The 22500-nt window shown below is 39.4% G+C and overlaps 2 protein-coding genes across 3 annotated transcripts in view; one reads left to right on the top strand and one right to left on the bottom strand.

Annotated features, from left to right (window-relative positions):
* Nucleotides 1–11932, bottom strand: part of dytn (dystrotelin) — a 17490-nt gene extending 5558 nt beyond the window's left edge. The window contains exons 1-7 of the mRNA XM_067583707.1: nt 11124–11932; nt 10560–10589; nt 5992–6066; nt 4173–4377; nt 285–370; nt 92–171; nt 1 (exon numbers count right to left, since the gene is read on the bottom strand). The exon at nt 1 is cut by the window's left edge and continues 71 nt beyond it. Of these exons, the coding sequence (XP_067439808.1) occupies nt 1; nt 92–171; nt 285–370; nt 4173–4377; nt 5992–6066; nt 10560–10578 (466 nt within the window). The 5' untranslated portion in view covers nt 10579–10589; nt 11124–11932. The remainder of the gene's footprint in view (nt 2–91; nt 172–284; nt 371–4172; nt 4378–5991; nt 6067–10559; nt 10590–11123) is intronic.
* A 2471-nt stretch (nt 11933–14403) lies between these two features.
* On the top strand, nt 14404–21446 carry cd59a (CD59 molecule (CD59 blood group) a). Of its 2 annotated transcripts, none has more exons than XM_067583267.1 (5): nt 14404–14506; nt 14672–14755; nt 16101–16202; nt 16742–16815; nt 20487–21446. In XM_067583267.1, exons 2-5 carry the CDS (start codon nt 14701–14703, stop codon nt 20607–20609), a joined length of 354 nt encoding a protein of 117 aa, XP_067439368.1. In that variant the 5' UTR covers nt 14404–14506; nt 14672–14700; the 3' UTR covers nt 20610–21446. The 2 variants fall into 2 exon arrangements, with proteins under 2 accessions (XP_067439368.1, XP_067439369.1); XM_067583268.1 differs by lacking the exons at nt 14404–14506; nt 14672–14755 and adding exons at nt 15406–15493; nt 15530–15550 and having other exon boundaries at nt 16083–16202.
* Nucleotides 21447–22500: the final 1054 nt, after the last annotated feature.

Here is a 22500-nt window from a genome sequence, read left to right as displayed (position 1 = left end):
CCTCAACACACACACACACACACACACACACACACACTTTAGAGAGCAGCAGGAGAGAGGCATGCTGGGAAATGTCGTCTGCAGTGTTTACCTGGCTGACGTCCTGCAGTAAAGATCTGAGTGATGACCTGCTGACTGAACCTGAACAGGTGGCTGCAACACACACCAGTGCTACACACACACACACACACACACACACACACACACACACACAGGGTATTTTATTCTGAAGAGAACATCCTTCTTCACTACAATCAACATGTATTTTATTCAGAAAGTCAAACCTCTGTATTTGACCATCAGAGAATCTGCAGACAGACAGATGAGAGCAGCTCGAAGAGAACCAGCAGACACACGACCACACTGACTCCTGAAACACACACACACACACACACACACACACACACACACACACACACACACACACACGGTTATACACAAATACACACAGATTAGGGGTTTAACGTCACAGTAGAAACTATTACTGACACAGTTAATGTTGACACTTCCTTTATGAAAATATGAATTACTCTTGTTTTATTGAGTCTGTTTTAACCTTTTCTCTTATCTGCTGGTTTGAGTCACTTTCCCTGAAAGACAGGAACAGGTTGGAAGGCTTTGTGAGAACATGAACATAGTCACCTCCTGTTCAGTGACTACAAGTCTCTGCCCAGACGCAGGACCAATAGACCTAAAAACTCATGTGTCCCTGCCACCATTGGCTTTTTGAACAGTATCATGTAGTTCTTTGTCTTTTTTGTGTAATTTGAATGTAGGTTTGTGTGTGTTGTTGATTGTATTTATTTAAATACAATAAATTGCCCCCCTGGGGATAATAGAGATTACCTTGACCTTGAAAGAAAATAACCTTTCTGTTCCTTTCCACCACGGCAATAACAGAGCGTATTTTAATAATAGTGTCACACTCAGTCAGTGTTATGGGTCTCATCTGCTATTCTGATGGCAGCGACACTACAGAGTAACCAGGGTAACCAGGGTAACCAGGGTACCTTGGCTAAGGTGGCTAGCATACATCCATGAGCATGGTACAGCTAAGTGGTGCCCTGCCAAAATGTCTCAGGTGGAACTTGTGCTCTATTGTTCCACAAGTTGCAGTAGGTTATTAAACTATTTTGTTTGGGGAATGGAGTGTATTCTTCACATGAATGAATGCACCCAATCGTAACGTCCGTATCGTAACGGTTTGGGACGAATAAACGTATAGTTACACCGCTAATACAGATACAGAGCTGCTTGAAAGTTTGTGAACCCTTGAGAATTTTCTGTTTCTACGTAAATAATGTGATCAGACACGAGTCCTAAAACTAGATAAAGGGAACCCAACTAAACAAATGAGACAAAAAATTAAACGTATTCATGTATTTGTTGAGGAAAATGATCCAATCTTACATATTTATGGAGGCAGAAGTATGTGAAGCCTTGCTTTCAGTAACTGGTGTGACTCCATCTTGCAGCAATAACTTCAACCAAACGTTTCCAGTAACTGTTTATCAGCTCTGCACATCAGCTTGGAGGAATTTTAGCCCGTTCGTCCTCACAGAACAGTCTCAGCTCAGGGATGTTGGTGGGCTTCTCACAATGAACAACATGCTTCAGGTCCTTCTACAGTATTTCTACAACATGAAGGTCAGGACTTTGACTCGGCCGTTCCAAAACATTATCTTTCTTCTGCTCTAACCGTTCTTTGATAGAACAACTTGTTGTTTAGTGTTGTTGTCTTACTGTATGACCCACTTTCTGTTGAGCTTCAGTTCACAGACGGATATCTTGACATTTTCCTGTAGAATTTGCTGGTACAACTCAGAACTCACAGCTCCATCAATGATTGCAAGCTGTCCTGGTTCAGAGGCAGCAAAGCAGCTCAAACCATGATACCACCACCACCATGTTTCACAGATGGGTTCAGGTTCTTACGCTGGAATGCAGTGTTTGCTCATTGCCAAACATAAAGCTTCTCATTCAAGCCAAAAAGTTGGATTTTGGTCTCCCTTTAGTTTCCTAGACGTTACTCTGGGTCCTTTGTACACAATCTGTCTGACAGTCGACTGGTGGAGTCCAAACTCTTTAGAAATGGTTTTGTAACCTTTTCCAGCCTGATGAGCATCAACAACTCTTCTTCTAATGTCGTCAGAAATCTCCTTTGTTTGAGCCATGACACACTTCCACAAACCTGTGAAGCTCGGAGTTTGACAGTGAAGATCCAGATTTCTCTTCTGTAAATAAGGCAGGGCCTCCCAGACTCACACTGGATTGTCATCCCATTGATTGAAACACCCGACTCTAATTTCCTCTTCAAATGAACTGATAATCCTAGAGGTTCACATACTTTTGCCTCACACACACACATATGTAACATCGGATCATTTTCCTCAATAAATATACAAATAAGTTTAATGTTTTTGTGTCATTTGATTAATTTGGTTCCCTTTATCTATTTTTAGGACTTGTGTAAAAATCTGATGATGTTTTAGATCATATTTATGCAGAAATAGAGCAAATTCTAAAGGGTTCACAAACTTTCAAGCAGCACTGTGTATATACAAATATATGCAGATATAATCACATGTAAACACAACAGATTAAAGCACCGTTGAGGCTCTGCAATTATGAAAAAGTTGGCACAAGTTGAGGTAAAGTGAAAAGAGGCAGACAGACATAACGGGGGGAGATGTTCCTGTGGTGGGGCTGATGATGGTCATGGACCGGGGAACAACAGAAGTGCCCTGCCGCTTCCCAGCACTGTGTGGGAGCGTCTGACACGCTGTCAGCTGCTCCGTTGTTCCAGTGCTGGACCGGCGATTCCCCCACGGGCTCACACTGGATATGGGCCGTGTTGGACCAGCACCACAAGCCTGGACCCCGGGGGAGGGTCGTGTTTGACCGGACAGTTCAGTGGTCATTTTAAATCAGGACATTTTAAGTGTTAGTGTTTTGTGTTTAGTCCTGTTTATTATTGTCCTCGTCTTTTCTTGTGGTTATTTGTGGGGTTTTCAAGCTGGGGGAAGGTTAGCTGATAGGTATGGGGGGGATACATGACTGTCTCGGCCAGTTTAATCTGCATGCCCCATAGAAGTGTGAAATCAAGTGTGCCTATTTAGGGTTTAAATCGTGTGGGTTTTTATGGCGCTCAGTGTGTTTTCTTAAATGCTTTTTGTAACAGTATCGGTGTGTGTACCCACCTGTCAGCTGCCATAGTGTGTTTACCTGTGCGGGGTGGCCTTGTTGGCTGTGACACTATGGGAGGCTTGTTAGCTGGGGGACAGACTGTCTGAGGGGGGTATGTTACAGCTTGGCCAGTCTTATCCTCGGTCCACTATGAATATGCTGATGAACTGATCTTTGTAAAATAAAGAGTCTAAATATTTTCTTTATATGTTGTAAGTGTTCTCAGATCTCTGACGCCGGACCATACTGGGAAAAAAGGTGGTGGCAGTAGTAGCTTTTAAGCCAGTCCAGTTACTTAATATTCATACCTGAAGCAGGGTTTATTACAATAATAATATCAGGGTATAACATGTTTACAGACGAGCCTATCCTCCCAAGAAAAACGACCCTGTAGGTCGTAAATTCAGTCACTAAGAACAATCTGTATTTACATTTGAGTGACAGACGCCATCTAGTGACTGTAGTAGTTATGACCTATAAACAAAGTGATGCAGTTCAGATGATGTCTGTATAAGATGTCTTCCTTATTAGGCAGAGGCAGGTTGGGTGGATAACCAGATAGTTAGATTAGATTGCAAAGAGTGGACTTAGCTTCAGGAGACCACTGTTTGCTTCCCGTTTACAACCACGAATGTCATGTTTACACCTGCGAGTCAGGACATTTAAAAAAAACCTAACATGGTGTTTACTGTTGCCATGATGACAAAAGTTGCCTAACTTTCAGGAAGTAGTAACTTTAACCCACACCACATTTCAAGTGATCATTTGAACCCAAACCATGATCTTTCCCTAACCAAGTGGTTTTTGTGCCTAAATCTAGCCAGACCTTAACCACAGCATTGTCACACCTGAAAACATTGTTTTTTAATAGTGATTTGTAACAGTTTTGGAAAGCGGCATATTACACTTCAGTGGGTCGTTTAGGTTGCAGGTACAAACAAGCTATGTGGTCGTTTAGTTTGGAGGATTTGTTGTTACAGACTGACCAGTCAAACATCCTGAACATCAGACTGCATGTCTCCTCTGGAGTCACCACCATCACATGACCCGGCACTTCCTGTGACACGCTGTGGAACATCCTGTTTAGAGTCTGCGTCACTTCCTCCCAGCTTAGCACCACATCCTGCTGCTGGTTAACCCCGCCCACCGTCAGCAGGGCTGCCGTGATGTGTCGAACGAACACAACGTCCACTGGAGACACAAATACACACAAACACAGAAACATCGATTCAATCAACTAAATATAACATATATAATCCTAAATATGACTGACTACTGTGTTGTTGTTGCTGTTGTTGTTCTACTTCTCTGTATAATAATATAATATCATGGTCTTATATAAAGTATCCACATGTTTCAAGACTCCAAGAAACCTGAGCCCTGGGGGTTCGCACCCAAAGTGTGAAGCTCTACTCATGGATCCAGGTTATCAAAACTAGAGATTCCTTTCTTATCTTTCTCTTTTCTCCACGAGCTGCAGCAGGAGCAGCTCCTTGCTCTCCTTCACACCTCCAGCAGCTGCTGGAGCAGCTCTCTGCTCTCTTGTGTGGCCTGCTCACAGCAGACACACACAGTCTTCTTTACGGCAGAAGACGCGAGAGCCTGCCTAAGACTCAGAAACTAAGTTTCCTTGTGCCAGCAGCTAACACACAAGTCTGCTGGCCAGTTTAACAAGTACAGGAGCCGCACAATGGAGTCAGCTTGCCACTAACTCTACACCAAGGAGTGACCTGGGCCCTCTGCACGACTGGAGTGCTCTCTCTCCAGCAACGCCTGCATCTTTCAGCTTCAGAGCCAAAGCCTTCTCAGCCTGACTCACCCACGGATTCACCGGCTACAAAGCAGAACGCCACAAAGCATCTCTTCCTTCATGGACTGGTAACAACTGGGCATAGCCTAGCAACGCAGTGAAGCATAGTACGGCTAAGCAAGAATGTTTAACTCAAACAATGTACTGTACGTGTATTGATTTGGTTAAGGTTATACATTGAACTGTTGTTGTGATGTCCTTGTTGCCTATAGTCAGGTTACTGCATAGCCACACCGCTAGGTTAATGTTAGCATGCTTAACACATGTTACATCCAGTAACTAGGCCTTGCATGCAACTAACCTCATTTTTTAACCTGGCACTTTTAGCCCACACCAGTTGGCCTTGAATAGAGAACCACACAGTTAAGAGGTTAAAACCTAGTTTGGTGAACTTTGGTTCAGGCAGCACATGTGGTTCAAGACACCACATGGTCTGGCCTTTTATCTCTGTAGTTCCCTTTATCAGCCAAAGTGTCGGCATGCCATGTGCTCAGTCACCAGGTGACTGCAGCCATCTTGCTATTGTCTTCCCTACACACACACACACACACACACACACACACACACACACACACACACTTGTATATAGGTACACTTAGCTAGATTAGTATTGTGTGTTGCTTTTACCCTTTTGTTAAATAAATGCTTTTGGATATACCTGTTGTCTGTTTTAATGTTGCACAAGAATGAGTTTTGCCAACTTCTGCTCTGTGAAGAACTCCAAATCCTTCAACCTTTACTAGCTATTGATATGGTGATTTTGTTTATAGTTATTAAATTAATTATTAATCAAAGTCTCAAATTCATAGATTAGTACACTTTGAGACTGAATTGGCTGTTTTTCCCTGAGTCCAGGGTGGTGCCCCGATATTATTAATTCTTATTAATAATTTTATTGATTTAAATAATTAACAATTATCTTTGATAATCATTAATTATTGCTGATAGCCAAACTTGTAGCCACGGCCCAACAATATCCAGGTGTTTGTACTCACTTTGGCAGAGTTTCTGCAGAGACTGGAGTTTCACGGCGGTTCTGTAGATGGACGGACGAATTTCATTCAGTCCCTCTGAACAGGAAACAGGAAACACATCAAAATAAAACAATCATAAACCTTTATTTAGGAGCTTTGAGTTGAAGGTGTTTGAATGGTTTTTCTTGAATACTACCTCACCTGTGCTAACACACGTGCACTAACTCACCTGCGCTAACTCACCTGTGCTAACACACGTGCACTAACTCACCTGCGCTGTTTATTGTGTGGCTGATCAGCTCTGGACAGGTAAAATTTGCCAGGTGTTTTCTAGAGCACTAAAGTAATAATAATAATAATAATAATAATAATAATAATACATTTAATTTGTACCACACTGTTCATTTGTTCTGAATCTGAAAGTGCTACAGCATTAAAAACACACAACATGAAGAAAATAAGATTTAAGATGAAAAAGGTTTTTCTCCTTTTTTGAAGAGTGTGCTGCCATCAGATGGTTAGGAAGGCTTAGTACTGGGGGGCCATGGCGCAGAGTTTAGTACTGGGGGGCCATGGTGCAGAGTTTAGTACTGGGGGCCCATGGTGCAGAGTTTAGTACTGGGGGGCCATGGTGCGGAGTTTAGTACTGGGGGGTCATGGTGCAGAGTTTAGTACTGGGGGCCATGGTGCGGAGTTTAGTACTGGGGGGCCATGGTGCAGAGTTTAGTACTGGGGGGCCATGATGCAGAGTTTAGTACTGGGGGCCCATGGTGCGGAGTTTAGTACTGGGGGGCCATGATGCAGAGTTTAGTACTGGGGGCCCATGGTGCAGAGTTTAGTACTGGGGGCCATGATGCAGAGTTTAGTACTGGGGGCCCATGGTGCAGAGTTTAGTACTGGGGGCCCATGGTGCAGAGTTTAGTACTGGGGGGTCATGGTGCGGAGTTTAGTACTGGGGGGCCATGATGCAGAGTTTAGTACTGGGGGCCATGATGCAGAGTTTAGTACTGGGGGCCATGGTGCGGAGTTTAGTACTGGGGGTCATGGTGCAGAGTTTAGTACTGGGGGCCATGATGCAGAGTTTAGTACTGGGGGCCATGGTGCGGAGTTTAGTACTGGGGGGTCATGGTGCAGAGTTTAGTACTGGGGGCCATGATGCAGAGTTTAGTACTGGGGGCCATGGTGCGGAGTTTAGTACTGGGGGCCATGGTGCAGAGTTTAGTACTGGGGGCCATGGTGCGGAGTTTAGTACTGGGGGGCCATGGTGCAGAGTTTAGTACTGGGGGCCCATGGTGCGGAGTTTAGTACTGGGGCCCATGGTGCAGAGTTTAGTACTGGGGGCCCATGGTGCAGAGTTTAGTACTGGGGGCCCATGGTGCAGAGTTTAGTACTGGGGGGTCATGATGCAGAGTTTAGTACTGGGGGCCCATGGTGCAGAGTTTAGTACTGGGGGCCATGGTGCAGAGTTTAGTACTCTGCACTCTGTACTGGCCCAGCGAGTTCTCAGCCAGTTTCCCAAATAATTTTATTCCTGAATATTTTCATCTTTCAACAGCAAGAAACTGATGACGGTGATGAAACTGTGCCTGTACGGCAGGAAGACAACAGTCTTGGTCCCGTTGAGGTCGATGTCGTTCCTCCTTCATCAAAGAGGTCAAAGGAATCTTCTGCGTTGACGGCTCTCCTCGGGCCAGCCTACATGCCAAAAGTCACGGTATCACAGAAAACTCAGGACGCAGGAAGAAGTGACCAGATGCAGGGAAGAAAACATGTTCTGCTCTCTGAAAATCCACTGAACTGATGGAGGGTGCACGCAGGGGGAGCATCCCCGTTTATCTCGCCAAGCAGAGAGATGTCTGTGTATCCCCGGGATCAGTGTCCCCTCTGAGGGTTTTCTCAACCGCTTCTCAGGAGCTGCCTCACTCCACAACATGTAGATCAGCTCCGTCTCTTACACTCCCCTCTTTGGTTTCATAGACTTTACAGTTTGAGTTTATGATGATTAACTGCACTATTTTCCAATAAGCCTTTCAGAATTTCTTTGTTTGAGTGATATTTTTTGTGATTTTTGTGAATGAAGTGACAGTCTGCATGTCTGACACAAGGGGGAGCTCACGTTCAGTGTTCAGGATGAGGACGCCTCACAAAAGCAAGACATGATCTCACCACACACACACTCAAAGCGCTGCTGGTGTTTATATAAAACAAAATTACAACATGAGCGCACACTTCCTGAAGAGGTAAAATGATCAGAGATAGTTAAGCAGTCCTGAGGTTCCTCCTGCATATAGACACTGATGTCCTGCATGGAATGAAACTATGCAGTCCCAGAAGTACTGTCATTTTGTTGAGAGGGGGCTTTTTCAGTATCTCATTGTACACTGCACAAAGGAGCTGCTTCACCCCACATTATGTAGATCAGCTCCTTTTCTTACATGAAAATCTCACAATCTCTGAGAAGTATGAAAGCAGACTCATGAAAGGGCTTTAGTTTCATGGATTTGACAGTTTGTGTTTCATATTCAGAGGTTTTAAAGGACTGTTTTCCAACATGTCCCAAGAAAAGCCTCTGATTTGTTGCACTACTTTTATTTTGGTTTACTTTTACTTCATTAATATACAGTTGTTTGTCTCTGTTGGTTGTTTCTCTTCTGATACACTTGTATTTTGTGTGTTTCGCAACTGCTGTAGTTGCTCAAAAGCTTTGTGAGACAATCACAGGCAGCAAAGTGAATGTTTTCCTGAGGTATTTGTAATGTTTACAAATGTTTGTATGAAATTAAATTGTAAATTTGTAGCCACCTTATTTACACTGGCTACCTGATGATTCAATTTAATTTTAATTCCATTTTAATAATTTCATTTATGTGTGTTGGTCAGATCATGTTAAATAAAGAGTACATTAAAATAACTGCTTTGGGGTCAAATCTTAAAGTAAACATTAATATTTTTAATAATGCACCAGGTTAGAAGGTTCCTTGTACAATTTACAGCATTAGTTAATAATAACATAACATAATAATAACATAACTGGTATTGTAACTGGAATATCCCTAACCGGATCAATATCGATATCTAACCCGATATCTGGTGTGAGTAGAGACATCAACTTGCTGCTTCAGGCAAAGACACTCAATCAGACTCAGGAAGTCCACTGCAAAATGACAGCAGGGTCGTCCACATGTATGTTCATATCACCAACAATGATGGTGGTTGACATGGAGCAGGCCGACGTGAGGAGGTCGCGTCTATCAGGGAGGAAAGATGAGTTTGGTTTGGGGGGGCAGTAGATGAGAAGCACCTTCATGGAGTATGGAGGTTTACATTTTAGAGAGGAAAGATCAGGTATTGACAGGGGAGACAGTTCCAGTTCAGCCTGGTGTATGATTGCTAAAGCACTACCACAGCCAGAGCTGCAGGCTTTTTCCATGTAACTATATCCAGGACAGCAGGCCTCATTCAGCACAGAGTAGTCCCCTGGTTCATGCCAGGTTTCAGTAAGGCACATGAAATCAAGCCCCTTGTCCAAGATGAGGTCATGTATGAGGAGGGATTTATCGGTGAGAGATTGTGTATTAAATAGTTCAATGGTGGCAGGAGACAGAGCTGAGGATGGAAGTCTCTGCAAACTCCGCAGCACACTGTGATCTCCATGTTTTGCATCTCATGTGGTATAGGGTAGTCTCGCAATGTTTACAACGATGACGCCCAAGTTTGTTTTGCTTCCGTGTTCCATATTGAAACTGCGGCGCGACCCTCTGTGGATGTAACAAGGTCTGTTTCTTTAAATCCCAAACTCTTAGCAACGGGTTCAAAACGTCTTGTTGGGTGTAATTAGGAAGCTGCATAAACTCTGCGTTGGTAACAACCACAGTCATAGTTACACAGTGGAGATCATTACAGCAAACACGAGGGGAGCTCCAGCTGAAGAAAAACCCCAATCACCAGAGTCTGTCAGTGACAACGCAGCTCTGGGTGATTCTGCACCGATAGAGAGTGTAGAGGAGCCGGACAGGGCTTTGTTGCACACCTGATCAGACTGGAGGAGGAACCAGCTGCTGTCCTCCTGAGAAAAGGGATCCCAGTAGAGCAGGCAGGCAGTGCTTTACTTTATTTAATCCAAAGTCCACCGGTTCAATGGACCGTATTCCAAATCAGGGAACAATCAAAACACGCAAACAGGAAACGGAAAAACATGAAAAGTTCAAGTAAAATGCAGGAAGACCATGTTAATCACACGAGCAGTGAAGATCACAGTCAGTTTATTTAGCAGAGAGGTGCAGCAGCCAGTATGGGCTTAACGTTCCCCCGTAATGCAGAGCAGCTTCTCTGCCACCGCAAACGCAAACACCAAAACAAAGCTTCTGCTTCTGGTTACCAAGGACACAGAAGAACAAGCACATTGCAGGATGATCACAGCAGGTCTGACTGTTTCTCCCAATGTCACTAAAAATCACACTTAAGGATTTAGAAGACAGAAGAGGTAGAACACAGTAGAACACGGTAGAACACGGTAGAAGACGGTAGAACACGGTAGAAGACAGTAGAACACAGTAGAAGACGGTAGAAGACAGTAGAGTTGAGCTCACCGATGCTGTCCAGATCCATGATGAGTTTGTCTGAAAATACAAAGAAACATCAAAGCAATTATTGTTATTATTATTATTATTATTATTATTATTATTATTATTATTATTATTGACAATAATAATAAAAGAACCAATCAGTATGTCCCTTGATAACGAATAATTTATGTTTTTAACTTTTTTCTGATCATTATTGGATGTTTTAGGTTTTTGATGCATTTTTCAGTCATTAATTTATAGTCTGTAAATGAATCATCAATCTAACAGCGTCTGACATCACAATGCTTTAAGTAAACAAGGACCTGACCTGCTGATGGAAACTTATTGATTATTAGAATATTACTGGATTACTTTTTAAAATGAAAATAAATAATATATTTGATAAAACATGTCTCGTTCAGATGGATTTATAGTAGTCACAAAAAAATGTGTGACGTCAAACTAAACTGAACAAATCAACCTGACACACGTACAGGTTAAAGACTGAGGCTTTCTAACAGACTCAATTTATACAAACACAAACATTAAACAAACGTTAACAGAACATTAAGAGGAAATTAAACTGACCGTGCTGCTTCTCTTGTACCTGACAAACCAAACGTCTGAAGAGACAAAGTGAAGCTTCTGAATCTTTAATGAGCTCAGCTGCTTCTCACCTGTCAGCTACCCTCACCTGCTGTCTGTGGACCAATCAGCAGCCGGCACACCGCTGACATCATGAACACAGTGAACAACACACCTGGTCATCCAAAACGTTGAGTAATTAGTGATGTAACACTGCTGATGGAAGGGGTCAAAGGTCACTGAGAAAGATCCATATTTAGGTCACACGATCACAGCTGAAGAAGGCCATGGGGGTAACAGTAAGTTCAGTAAGTGTATTTTTATAAAATCAGTTTAGTCTTCAGCAACAGAATGTGAAGCTCTGATTGGATGTTTGCTGCTGAAATGCATCTTGGGAGCCGTAGTGTTCTTCCTCAGCTTCGACTTCAGTTTGAGCTCAGTGTCCATCAGAGACAGAATCAGAGGAAGTGGTCTGAGAGTTCAACTGATGTGATGAATGTTTGATGAGATGTGTGTTCAGCGGTCTGATGACCAGAGAGACAGTGAATGCATCGCTGTGTCCGAGCTGTCAAAACTCTCTTTGTTGTGTTTGTTTCTGTTCGAACTGAAGCCGACTGTCTGAGCTCCTTTGTCTCTTTGTCTCTTTGTCTCTTTGTGTCTTTGGGTCGTTCCAGGACGAAACACTGGAGCTTTTCTTCATGTGGACGGAGATGAACGAGCCTCTCATCAGCCTTCATCACACCATCATCATCACATCATCGTAGCCTCAGCAGCAGCAGCGGCGGCGGCGGCGAGGTGTGGTCAGTGTGGAGCAGCAGGGATCCCCTTAATGCCTTTAGTATTAAGAATTTCATATATTTCATGAATCTTAAAGATCCATCTGTGTACATAAATATAAAACAATATTTTCTACTTCTTTTCCTAAAACTGTAATACTACACAAAGACAAACCTCATTGTAGAGGTGAGTTCATTACTCCAAGCTGTGCTCTCAAGTCACATACGACACACGTTATGCACAAATAAAAACCTGAATAAACATCACCTGCTGAAATGAGCAGAAAGCTGGGATATTCTGTTTTTTACTCTCACACATGAGTCAAATCAGAGTCTCGTAGGGGAATGAAAGACGGAGCTGACAAATCAATGTTTTGAACAAACATTCAATGGAAAATGATTCACCAACATGGAGACTGTTAATTAGTTCAGTGAGTGTTTGTTGTGTCACCAGAACAATGAAAGTCTATCTGAGACCTCGCTGAGCAAATACTATACTACCTATACTATACTATACTATACTATACTATACTATACTATACTATACTATACTATACTATACAACCTATACTATACTATACAACCTATACTACCTATAGAACCTATACTATACTATACTATACTATACTATACTATACTATACAACCTATACTATACTATACAACCTATACTACCTATAGAACCTATATTATACTATACTACCTATACTATACTATACTATACTACCTATACTATACTATACTATACTATACTACCTATACAACCTATACTATACTATACTACCTATACTATACTATACTATACTATACTACCTATACAACCTATACTATACTATACTATACTACCTATAGAACCTATATTATACTATACTACCTATAGAACCTATATTATACTATACTATACTATACTATACTACCTATACAACCTATACTATACTACCTATAGAACCTATATTATACTATACTATACTACCTATACTATACTACCTATAGAACCTATACTATACTATACTATACTATACTACCTATACAACCTATACTATACTATACTACCTATACAACCTATACTATACTATACTATACTACCTATAGAACCTATATTATACTATACTATACTATACTACCTATACTATACTATACTATACTACCTATAGAACCTATACTATACTATACTACCTATAGAACCTATACTATATTATACTACCTATAGAACCTATATTATACTATACTATACTATACTACCTATAGAACCTATATTATACTATACTATACTATACTACCTATACTATACTATACTATACTACCTATACAACCTATACTATACTATACTACCTATAGAACCTATATTATACTATACTATACTATACTACCTATACAACCTATACTATACTATACTACCTATAGAACCTATATTATACTATACTACCTATAGAACCTATATTATACTATACTACCTATGCTATACTATACTATACTATACTACCTATACAACCTATACTATACTATACTATACTACCTATAGAACCTATACTATACTATACTATACTATACTATACTATACTATACTATACTATACTATACTATACAACCTATACTATACTATACTATACTATACTATACTATACTATACTACCTATAGAACCTATACTATACTATACAACCTATACAACCTACTACCTTATACCTATACAATACTATACTGCCTATACTGCCTATACTATACTATACTATACTACCTATACTATACTATCCTATACCATCCTATGCTATACTATACTATACTACCTATGCTACTTATACTATACTACCTATACTGCCTATACTAGACTATACTACCTATACCACCTATACTATACTACCTATACTACCATACTACACTACCCATACTGTACTATACTATACTACACTATACTATACTATACTATACTATACTATACTATACTATACTATACTATACCATACCATAACATTCAACCATACTATACTACCTATACTACCATACTACACTACCCATACTGTACTATACTATACTATACTATACTATACTATACTATACTATACTATACTATACTATACCATAACATTCAACCATACTATACTACCTATACTATACTATACTACCTATACTATACTATACTACCTATACTATACTACACTACCTATACTATACTACACTACCTATACCACCTACACTATACTATACTATACCATACTGGCTGTTAACGTTTATGTTAACATTGCAATGTTTGCGGGACTGTTGATGCTCAGCGTGATGACGTAGACACCAGGAAACGTATGATTGTTTATTTGCTGCGTCACATGTAGTTTTAAATGAGGAAATCTTTTAAGAGCACAACGGGCTGTGTGGGTAGATCATTTTAGAAGGGCTGTTTGGCTGTTTGGCTGTTCTCCTGAAGTTCAGGAGAAACTGAAGTGAGTCAGTTCTGAAGAACTGTCATTGAAAAGTGAAAACAGAAAACAATGAAACTGATTCTTCATACTTATACACAGGATCCTCCCTGTGGGCGTCGCCTTTCGCTGTCATTCTGCTGTCAGAGTCAGACTCAGCAGTCTGTCACTGAACTCAACAACAACAGAAACGCACAACTGGGTGAGTACACACAGTACTATACTGTACACACAGTACAAACAGTACTACACTGTACATACAGTACACACAGTACTACACTGTACACACAGTACTACACTGTGCACACAGTACTCTATGGTACTCAGTGTTTGGGTGACTGAGCTGCTGTGGACAAACTGATTCCAGATGAACCTGTGAGCTGTGTAGAGGTGAAAATGAAGCGCTCCCTGGGGATCTGCGTGGTGATGTGCTGCGCTCTGATTGGACTCGGTACGTTTCATTCTGTCTCATGAGATCATGTTCTGAAGTACTGAGACTGATTTCAGGTCAGTTTCAAGCTTTATTATTTTCTCGTCACTTTTTTAATCTGAACGACCAAAAACATTAACATGACAGATGGTCTGTTTTTATTCTGGAAGAAGACCATGTGTGCTGCTGAAATCCACTTTAACTGACATGAAGTCACTCAAGTGACCACAGCTGCTGAAACACGAACCGTTAACTGATGAATGAGCACAAATCTGAAAAACATCTGGACAGAAACAGATAGTAAGCAGTAATAAGTAGTAGTACTGTTTATTATTGTCATTAGTAGTAATAAAGTTTATTATTACTATTATTAGTAGTATTGGTAGTAGTATTAGTAGTACTGTTTATTATTGTCATTAGTAGTAATAAAGTTTATTATTACTAGTAGTAGTAGTAGTATTAGTAGTGCTGTTTATTATTATCATCAGTTGTAATAATATTTATTATTACTATTATTAGTAGTGGTAGTAGTATAAGTAGTGCTGTTTATTATTATCATTAGTTGTAGTAGTAGTAGTGGTAGTGCTCATAATAAGAGTGTTATAATTATTATTATTGTCATTATTATTATCATTAGTGTTTATTATTATTACTATTATTATTATTATTAGTTGTAGTAGTGGTGGTTGTGCTAGTAATAAAAGTATTAGTAATAGTAGTATTAGTAACAAAAGGTGTCCCTCAGGGCTCTATTGTTGGGTTTGGGTTGGTGCTGATATGACTCAAGTGACTCAGGTCGGAAAATCCAGATGAGCTGTTAGATGTGTTTCAGGATCAGCTGTTAGATGTGTTTCAGGATCAGCTGTTAGATGTGTTTCAGGATCAGCTGTTAGATGAAATGTGTTTCAGGATCAGCTGTTAGATGAAATGTGTTTCAGGATCAGCTGTTAGATGAAATGTGTTTCAGGATCAGCTGTTAGATGAAATGTGTTTCAGGATCAGCTGTTAGATGTGTTTCAGGATCAGCTGTTAGATGAAATGTGTTTCAGGATCAGCTGTTAGATGAAATGTGTTTCAGGATCAGCTGTTAGATGAAATGTGTGTTTCAGGATCAGCTGTTAGATGAAATGTGTTTCAGGATCAGCTGTTAGATGTGTTTCAGGATCAGCTGTTAGATGAAATGTGTTTCAGGATCAGCTGTTAGATGTGTTTCAGGATCAGCTGTTAGATGAAATGTGTTTCAGGATCAGCTGTTAGATGAAATGTGTGTTTCAGGATCAGCTGTTAGATGAAATGTGTGTTTCAGGATCAGCTGTTAGATGAAATGTGTTTCAGGATCAGCTGTTAGATGAAATGTGTGTTTCAGGATCAGCCATTCGGTGTTACAGCTGTAAGGATTACACAGGAAGCTGCTCCAAACAACGAGACTGTAGCTATGACGACGCCTGTCTGACACTCACTGAGAGAGGTACCTGTTTACCTGTTTACCTGTTTACTTGTTTACTTTTTTAACTGTTTACCTGTTTAACTGGTTACATGTTTACCTATTTAGCTATTTACCTGTTAAACTGTTTACCTATTTAACTGTTTACCTATTTAACTGTTTACCTATTTAACTGTTTACCTGTTTACCTATTCCTGTACTTCTATGTGCCACTGTACCTCTACATATTCTAGTACCTCTACCTGTGCGTCTACTTGTACTGTATACAACTGAATTCTGATTGGCTGAAGATACTTTCTGTCCAGAGGTTTGCAACCTGTGGGTCTCGGCCCCCAGAGAGGCCCTAACATGAAGATACAGGGTCAGCTGATGATTAGTGAAAAGTCTGCCTCACCAAACTCTATTTATGTTCTGGACTTTTTATATGAAGAGGTCAGAAACTGTAATGTGCTTCGTGTCTGAAGGTTTGATCCTTCACACTCTGAGAACTTTAGATTCTATCTGAAGTTCAGCGATTCTACTCAGAATCTACTGTTTCTACTATCGTCCTGTTTGTCCTGCAGGTGGAATGACCTACCGCCAGTGTCTCAAGTATTCAGACTGCGAGTACAGCCGACTGGGCCAGATGTTCCCACAGGTACAAACTCTACTGAACTCTACTGTATTCTACTCTACTGTATTCTACTCTACTCTACTGTATTCTACTCTACTGTATTCTACTCTACTGTATTCTACTCTACTGTATTCTACTCTACTGTATTCTACTATACTGTATTCTACCCTACTGTATTCTACTCTACCCTACTGTATTCAATCAATTCAATCAATCAATCAATCTTTATTTATATAGCGCCATATCACAACAAAAGTCATCTCAAGGCACTTTTCACATAGAGCAGGTCCAGACCGAACTCTTTAATTTACAGAGACCCAACAATTCCCCCATGAGCAGCACTTGGCGACAGCGGTAAGGAAAAACTCCCCTTTAACGGGTAGAAACCTCAAGCAGACCCCGGCTCTTGGTGGGCGGCCATCTGCTTTGACCGGTTGGGTTGAGAGAGAGAAAGAGAGAGGGAAAGGGGGAGGGGGGACAGGAGAACAACAATCACAACAACAACAAGCACAAGCATCAATAGACAGGGAAGGATGCCATCAGGACTGTGAAGGACCGTGAAGGTTCGGCCCGGGAGTCAGGTTTTCCTGTGAGATGAGAAAGCACAAAAAACTCCGGAGAAGAAGCAAAGTTAGTGACATGCATTGATGTTACATGAATGCATACAGATGGAGAGGAGGAGGAGGAGAGAGGAGCCCAGTGCATCATGGGAAGTCCCCCAGCAGTCTAGGCCTATAGCAGCATAACTAAGGGCTGATCCAAGGCGAGCCTGGTCGGCCCTAACTATAAGCTTTATCAAAAAGGAAAGTTTTAAGCCGACTCTTAAACATAGAGAGGGTGTCTGCACCCCGGACTGAATCCGGTAGATGGTTCCATAGAAGAGGAGCCTGATAGCTGAAGGCTCTGCCTCCCATTCTACTTTTAAAGACTGTAGGGACCACCAGTAAGCTGCATACTGGGAGCACAGTGTTCTAGTGGGATAATACGGTATTCTACTCTGCTCTACTGTATTCTACTATACTGTATTCTACTCTACTGTATTCTACCCTACTGTATTCTACTATACTGTATTCTACTCTACTGTATTCTACTCTACTCTACTGTATTCTACTCTACTGTATTCTACTATACTGTATTCTACTATACTCTACTGTATTCTACTATACTGTATTCTACTCTACTGTATTCTACTATACTGTATTCTACTATACTGTATTCTACTCTACTGTATTCTACTATACTGTATTCTACTCTACTGTATTCTACTCTACTGTATTCTACTATACTGTATTCTACTCTACTCTACTGTATTCTACTCTACTGTATTCTACTATACTGTATTCTACTATACTCTACTGTATTCTACTCTACTGTATTCTACTCTACTCTACTGTATTCTACTATACTGTATTCTACTATACTCTACTGTATTCTACTATACTGTATTCTACTCTACTGTATTCTACTCTACTCTACTGTATTCTACTCTACTGTATTCTACTATACTGTATTCTACTATACTCTACTGTATTCTACTCTACTGTATTCTACTATACTCTACTGTATTCTACTCTACTGTATTCTACTATACTGTATTCTACTCTACTGTATTCTACTCTACTCTACTGTATTCTACTATACTGTATTCTACTATACTCTACTATATTCTACTCTACTGTATTCTACTCTACTCTACTGTATTCTACTCTACTCTACTGTATTCTACTATACTGTATTCTACTATACTCTACTGTATTCTACTATACTCTACTGTATTCTACTCTACTGTATTCTACTCTACTGTATTCTACTATACTCTACTGTATTCTACTCTACTGTATTCTACTCTACTCTACTGTATTCGACTATACTCTACTGTATTCTACTCTACTCTACTGTATTCTACTCTACTGTATTCTACTATACTCTACTGTATTCTACTATACTCTACTGTATTCTACTCTACTGTATTCTACTCTACTCTACTGTATTCTACTCTACTCTACTGTATTCTACTATACTCTACTGTATTCTACTATACTGTATTCTACTCTACTGTATTCTACTATACTCTACTGTATTCTACTCTACTCTACTGTATTCTACTATACTCTACTGTATTCTACTCTACTGTATTCTACTATACTCTACTGTATTCTACTCTACTGTATTCTACTCTACTCTACTGTATTCTACTATACTCTACTGTATTCTACTCTACTGTATTCTACTCTACTGTATTCTACTCTACTCTACTGTATTCTACTCTACTGTATTCTACTCTACTTTATTCTACTCTACTCTACTGTATTCTACTATACTCTACTGTATTCTACTATACTGTATTCTACTCTACTGTATTCTACTATACTCTACTGTATTCTACTCTACTGTATTCTACTCTACTCTACTGTATTCGACTATACTCTACTGTATTCTACTCTACTCTACTGTATTCTACTCTACTGTATTCTACTATACTCTACTGTATTCTACTCTACTGTATTCTACTCTACTCTACTGTATTCGACTATACTCTACTGTATTCTACTCTACTCTACTGTATTCTACTCTACTGTATTCTACTATACTCTACTGTATTCTACTCTACTGTATTCTACTCTACTCTACTGTATTCTACTCTACTGTATTCTACTATACTCTACTGTATTCTACTATACTGTATTCTACTCTACTGTATTCTACTATACTCTACTGTATTCTACTCTACTGTATTCTACTCTACTCTACTGTATTCTACTATACTCTACTGTATTCTACTCTACTGTATTCTACTCTACTGTATTCTACTATACTCTACTGTATTCTACTCTACTGTATTCTACTCTACTCTACTGTATTCTACTATACTCTACTGTATTCTACTCTACTGTATTCTACTCTACTCTACTGTATTCTACTATACTGTACTGTATTCTACTCTACTGTATTCTACTCTACTGTATTCTACTATACTCTACTGTATTCTACTCTACTGTATTCTACTCTACTCTACTGTATTCTACTATACTCTACTGTATTCTACTCTACTCTACTGTATTCTACTATACTCTACTGTATTCTACTCTACTGTATTCTACTATACTCTACTGTATTCTACTATACTGTACTGTATTCTACTCGTCCTCTACTGAAGTTCTGTTCTGGACTTTACTGGATGATTTTCTACTTTCTTTTACGACATATCAGAAAGAAATATTCTACTTTTTACTTCTCTACATTTATCTGACGGCTGTTTACTTAAAGTTTCAGTTACACTAAACTCTATAACCAGTAGAACCACAGCAGAGGTGTTGAATTATTGATCAGTTTGTTGAATTATTGATCAGTTTATTGGATTATTGATCAGTTTGTTGAATTATTGATCAGTTTGTTGAATTATTGAATTATTGATCAGTTTGTTGAATTATTGATCAGTTTGTTGAATTATTGAATTATTGATCAGTTTGTTGAATTATTAGTTAGTTTATTGGATTATTGATCAGTTTGTTGAATTATTGAATTATTGATCAGTTTGTTGAATTATTGAATTATTGATCAGTTTGTTGAATTATTAGTTAGTTTATTGGATTATTGATCAGTTTGTTGTATTTTATGTTGAACAGAATTTTGACATTTGTACTTTCGGAGCACTGATTGATCAGACATATTCTGACATCATTGATCTTTTCCAGGTGTCCAGTTTTACCTTCAAGTGCTGCAACTCCGACCTGTGTAACTCCGCCCCCTCCTCTGCAGCGAGCTCTCTGATTGGTCTGCTGGCCTCGGTGGCGGTCATGTGGTGGTGCATCTACTGAAGAAACGAAGAAACACGCACTAACGCTGCCGAGCTGCTCTCTAGCACCACCTGCGTCCACAAACACATAGAAACGTCTCTCTAACTGACATAAATTCACACTGAGTAGTAAAGATCAAAGCTTTCTCGCTCCGTCATATGATCAATATTTATATGAAGCTGATTATTGATTCAACATTCGAGGTGTTTATTGATTGGTCACATTTCATTCATTCATTCTAAATATCTGTACAGGAAACATGTTGATGAGACATTCAGAGTCCTAGTGATGTCATAAAAGTGTATTGACATGGAAGAACTACAGGACCCATAATGCTTTGCGTTGTTTGATGTTCATTTTAGTGAAGTATTGGGGTGAAATCTGAGAGTCGTTGATTTCCAGAATTTCTTTGAAGCAGCTGCTAAAATCTAAGATCCATTTCAATAAATATTTACTTATTTCTTAGAAATATTTTTCTGTGTATGTTTGAAATTTAATGAAGATCAAGTCTGACTTTCTCGTTCGCTCAGCTGACTCAGTGATGATTATTGATTACGCTGCCAATTAATGACAAGCGTAGCGACTGAAAACTGTTTCCTTTTTCCTCCAAAACTTTCACTGAAACTTTCTGACTCAAAGTGTCACTGAAACCTTCATTTTCCATCAGTTCAGATCAATATTTGATTGAAATGAATCAGAGCTACATTTGTTTGTTTGTTTGTTTGTTTAAAGAAATTAAAGTCAGAATGTGAAACTTTCATCAGTTCAGATGAAGATTTTGTGAAGCTGCTTCGCTCTTTAACGGGTTTGAAATGACTGTTTGTAAAAGATATTAAATAAATAAACATTTACAACAGACTCAGTGTTTTGATTTAAAGTTTTGATTTAAAGTGTTTTTATATGAATTTCTTTAGTGTAAATACTTTGTTTAAATGAAAAACTGAACGTATTTTTGATCCTATTTTTACAGTGTTTCAGCTCCTCCTTTGCACCACTATTTAAAAGAAATTATGATTCTATTTAAAGGTCCTGCACAGCTGCTCAGGTGTTTTTAGTCACTGTTCAGCTTGAAGCTGCTCAGTTCTGTGTTGAGGTGATACAGGAAGCAGCGTCCTGAGAACGACATAAAAACACACACACGTTAAAAACGCCTGCAGGTTGTCTGAGTTTTCCTGATGGGACCTGAAGGCAGCAGCAGGTGTTTCCAGGTGTGGGGGGTTTCCCTGTGATGTGTTGCAGAGCAGCGCCCCCTGCAGACTGACTGAAGGTAAGGATCTGTCACAACATCAGATATTCTAACAAATACATTATGACTGAATAAACTGACGCAGTGTTTTTTACACTTCAGGTGAATATTTTTTACAGCGCAGTGTTCAGTTTAGTATTTTCTGCAATGTAGCACAGTTTATAAAGTTTTGGAGTGTAGTGTTGTGGTAATATTTTTACAGTGTATGGTTCAGTGTAGTTTTATTCTTACAGTGTATGATTGTTATTGATATTACTTTTTACAGTGTAATCTTCAATTTAATATTTTTTAAGTTGTGTGTGGATTATTTTTGTGTTCAGAATACTTTAACAGAGTAGACTTGTAATATTTTTACAGTGTTCAGTTATGTATTGTATTTTTTTACAGTGTATTTGTATGTTGTATTATTTTTACAGTGTAGTTTGTGTGTACATTTTTTATAATGTAGTTTTATATTTTTACAGTGTAAATTTGAACATAATACATAAAATTTACAGTGTAGTTCAGTACTGTATTTTTACAGTGTATATATGAGTATTATTTTTTACATTGTGGTGGTTTGTATTTTTTACAGTGTATATCTGAGTGTAACCGGAGACCTCGGAGGAAACGCCCGGGGCTCCTCAGCTGTTCTGGATCTGTGACGTCACTTCCTGTCAGTTTTGT

This window comes from Thunnus thynnus, chromosome 24, assembly GCF_963924715.1.
Source record: "Thunnus thynnus chromosome 24, fThuThy2.1, whole genome shotgun sequence".
Classification (NCBI taxonomy): domain Eukaryota; kingdom Metazoa; phylum Chordata; class Actinopteri; order Scombriformes; family Scombridae; genus Thunnus; species Thunnus thynnus.
The sequence above is the reverse complement of the archived record's forward strand: the minus strand, read 5'-3'. Positions and strand labels throughout refer to the sequence as shown.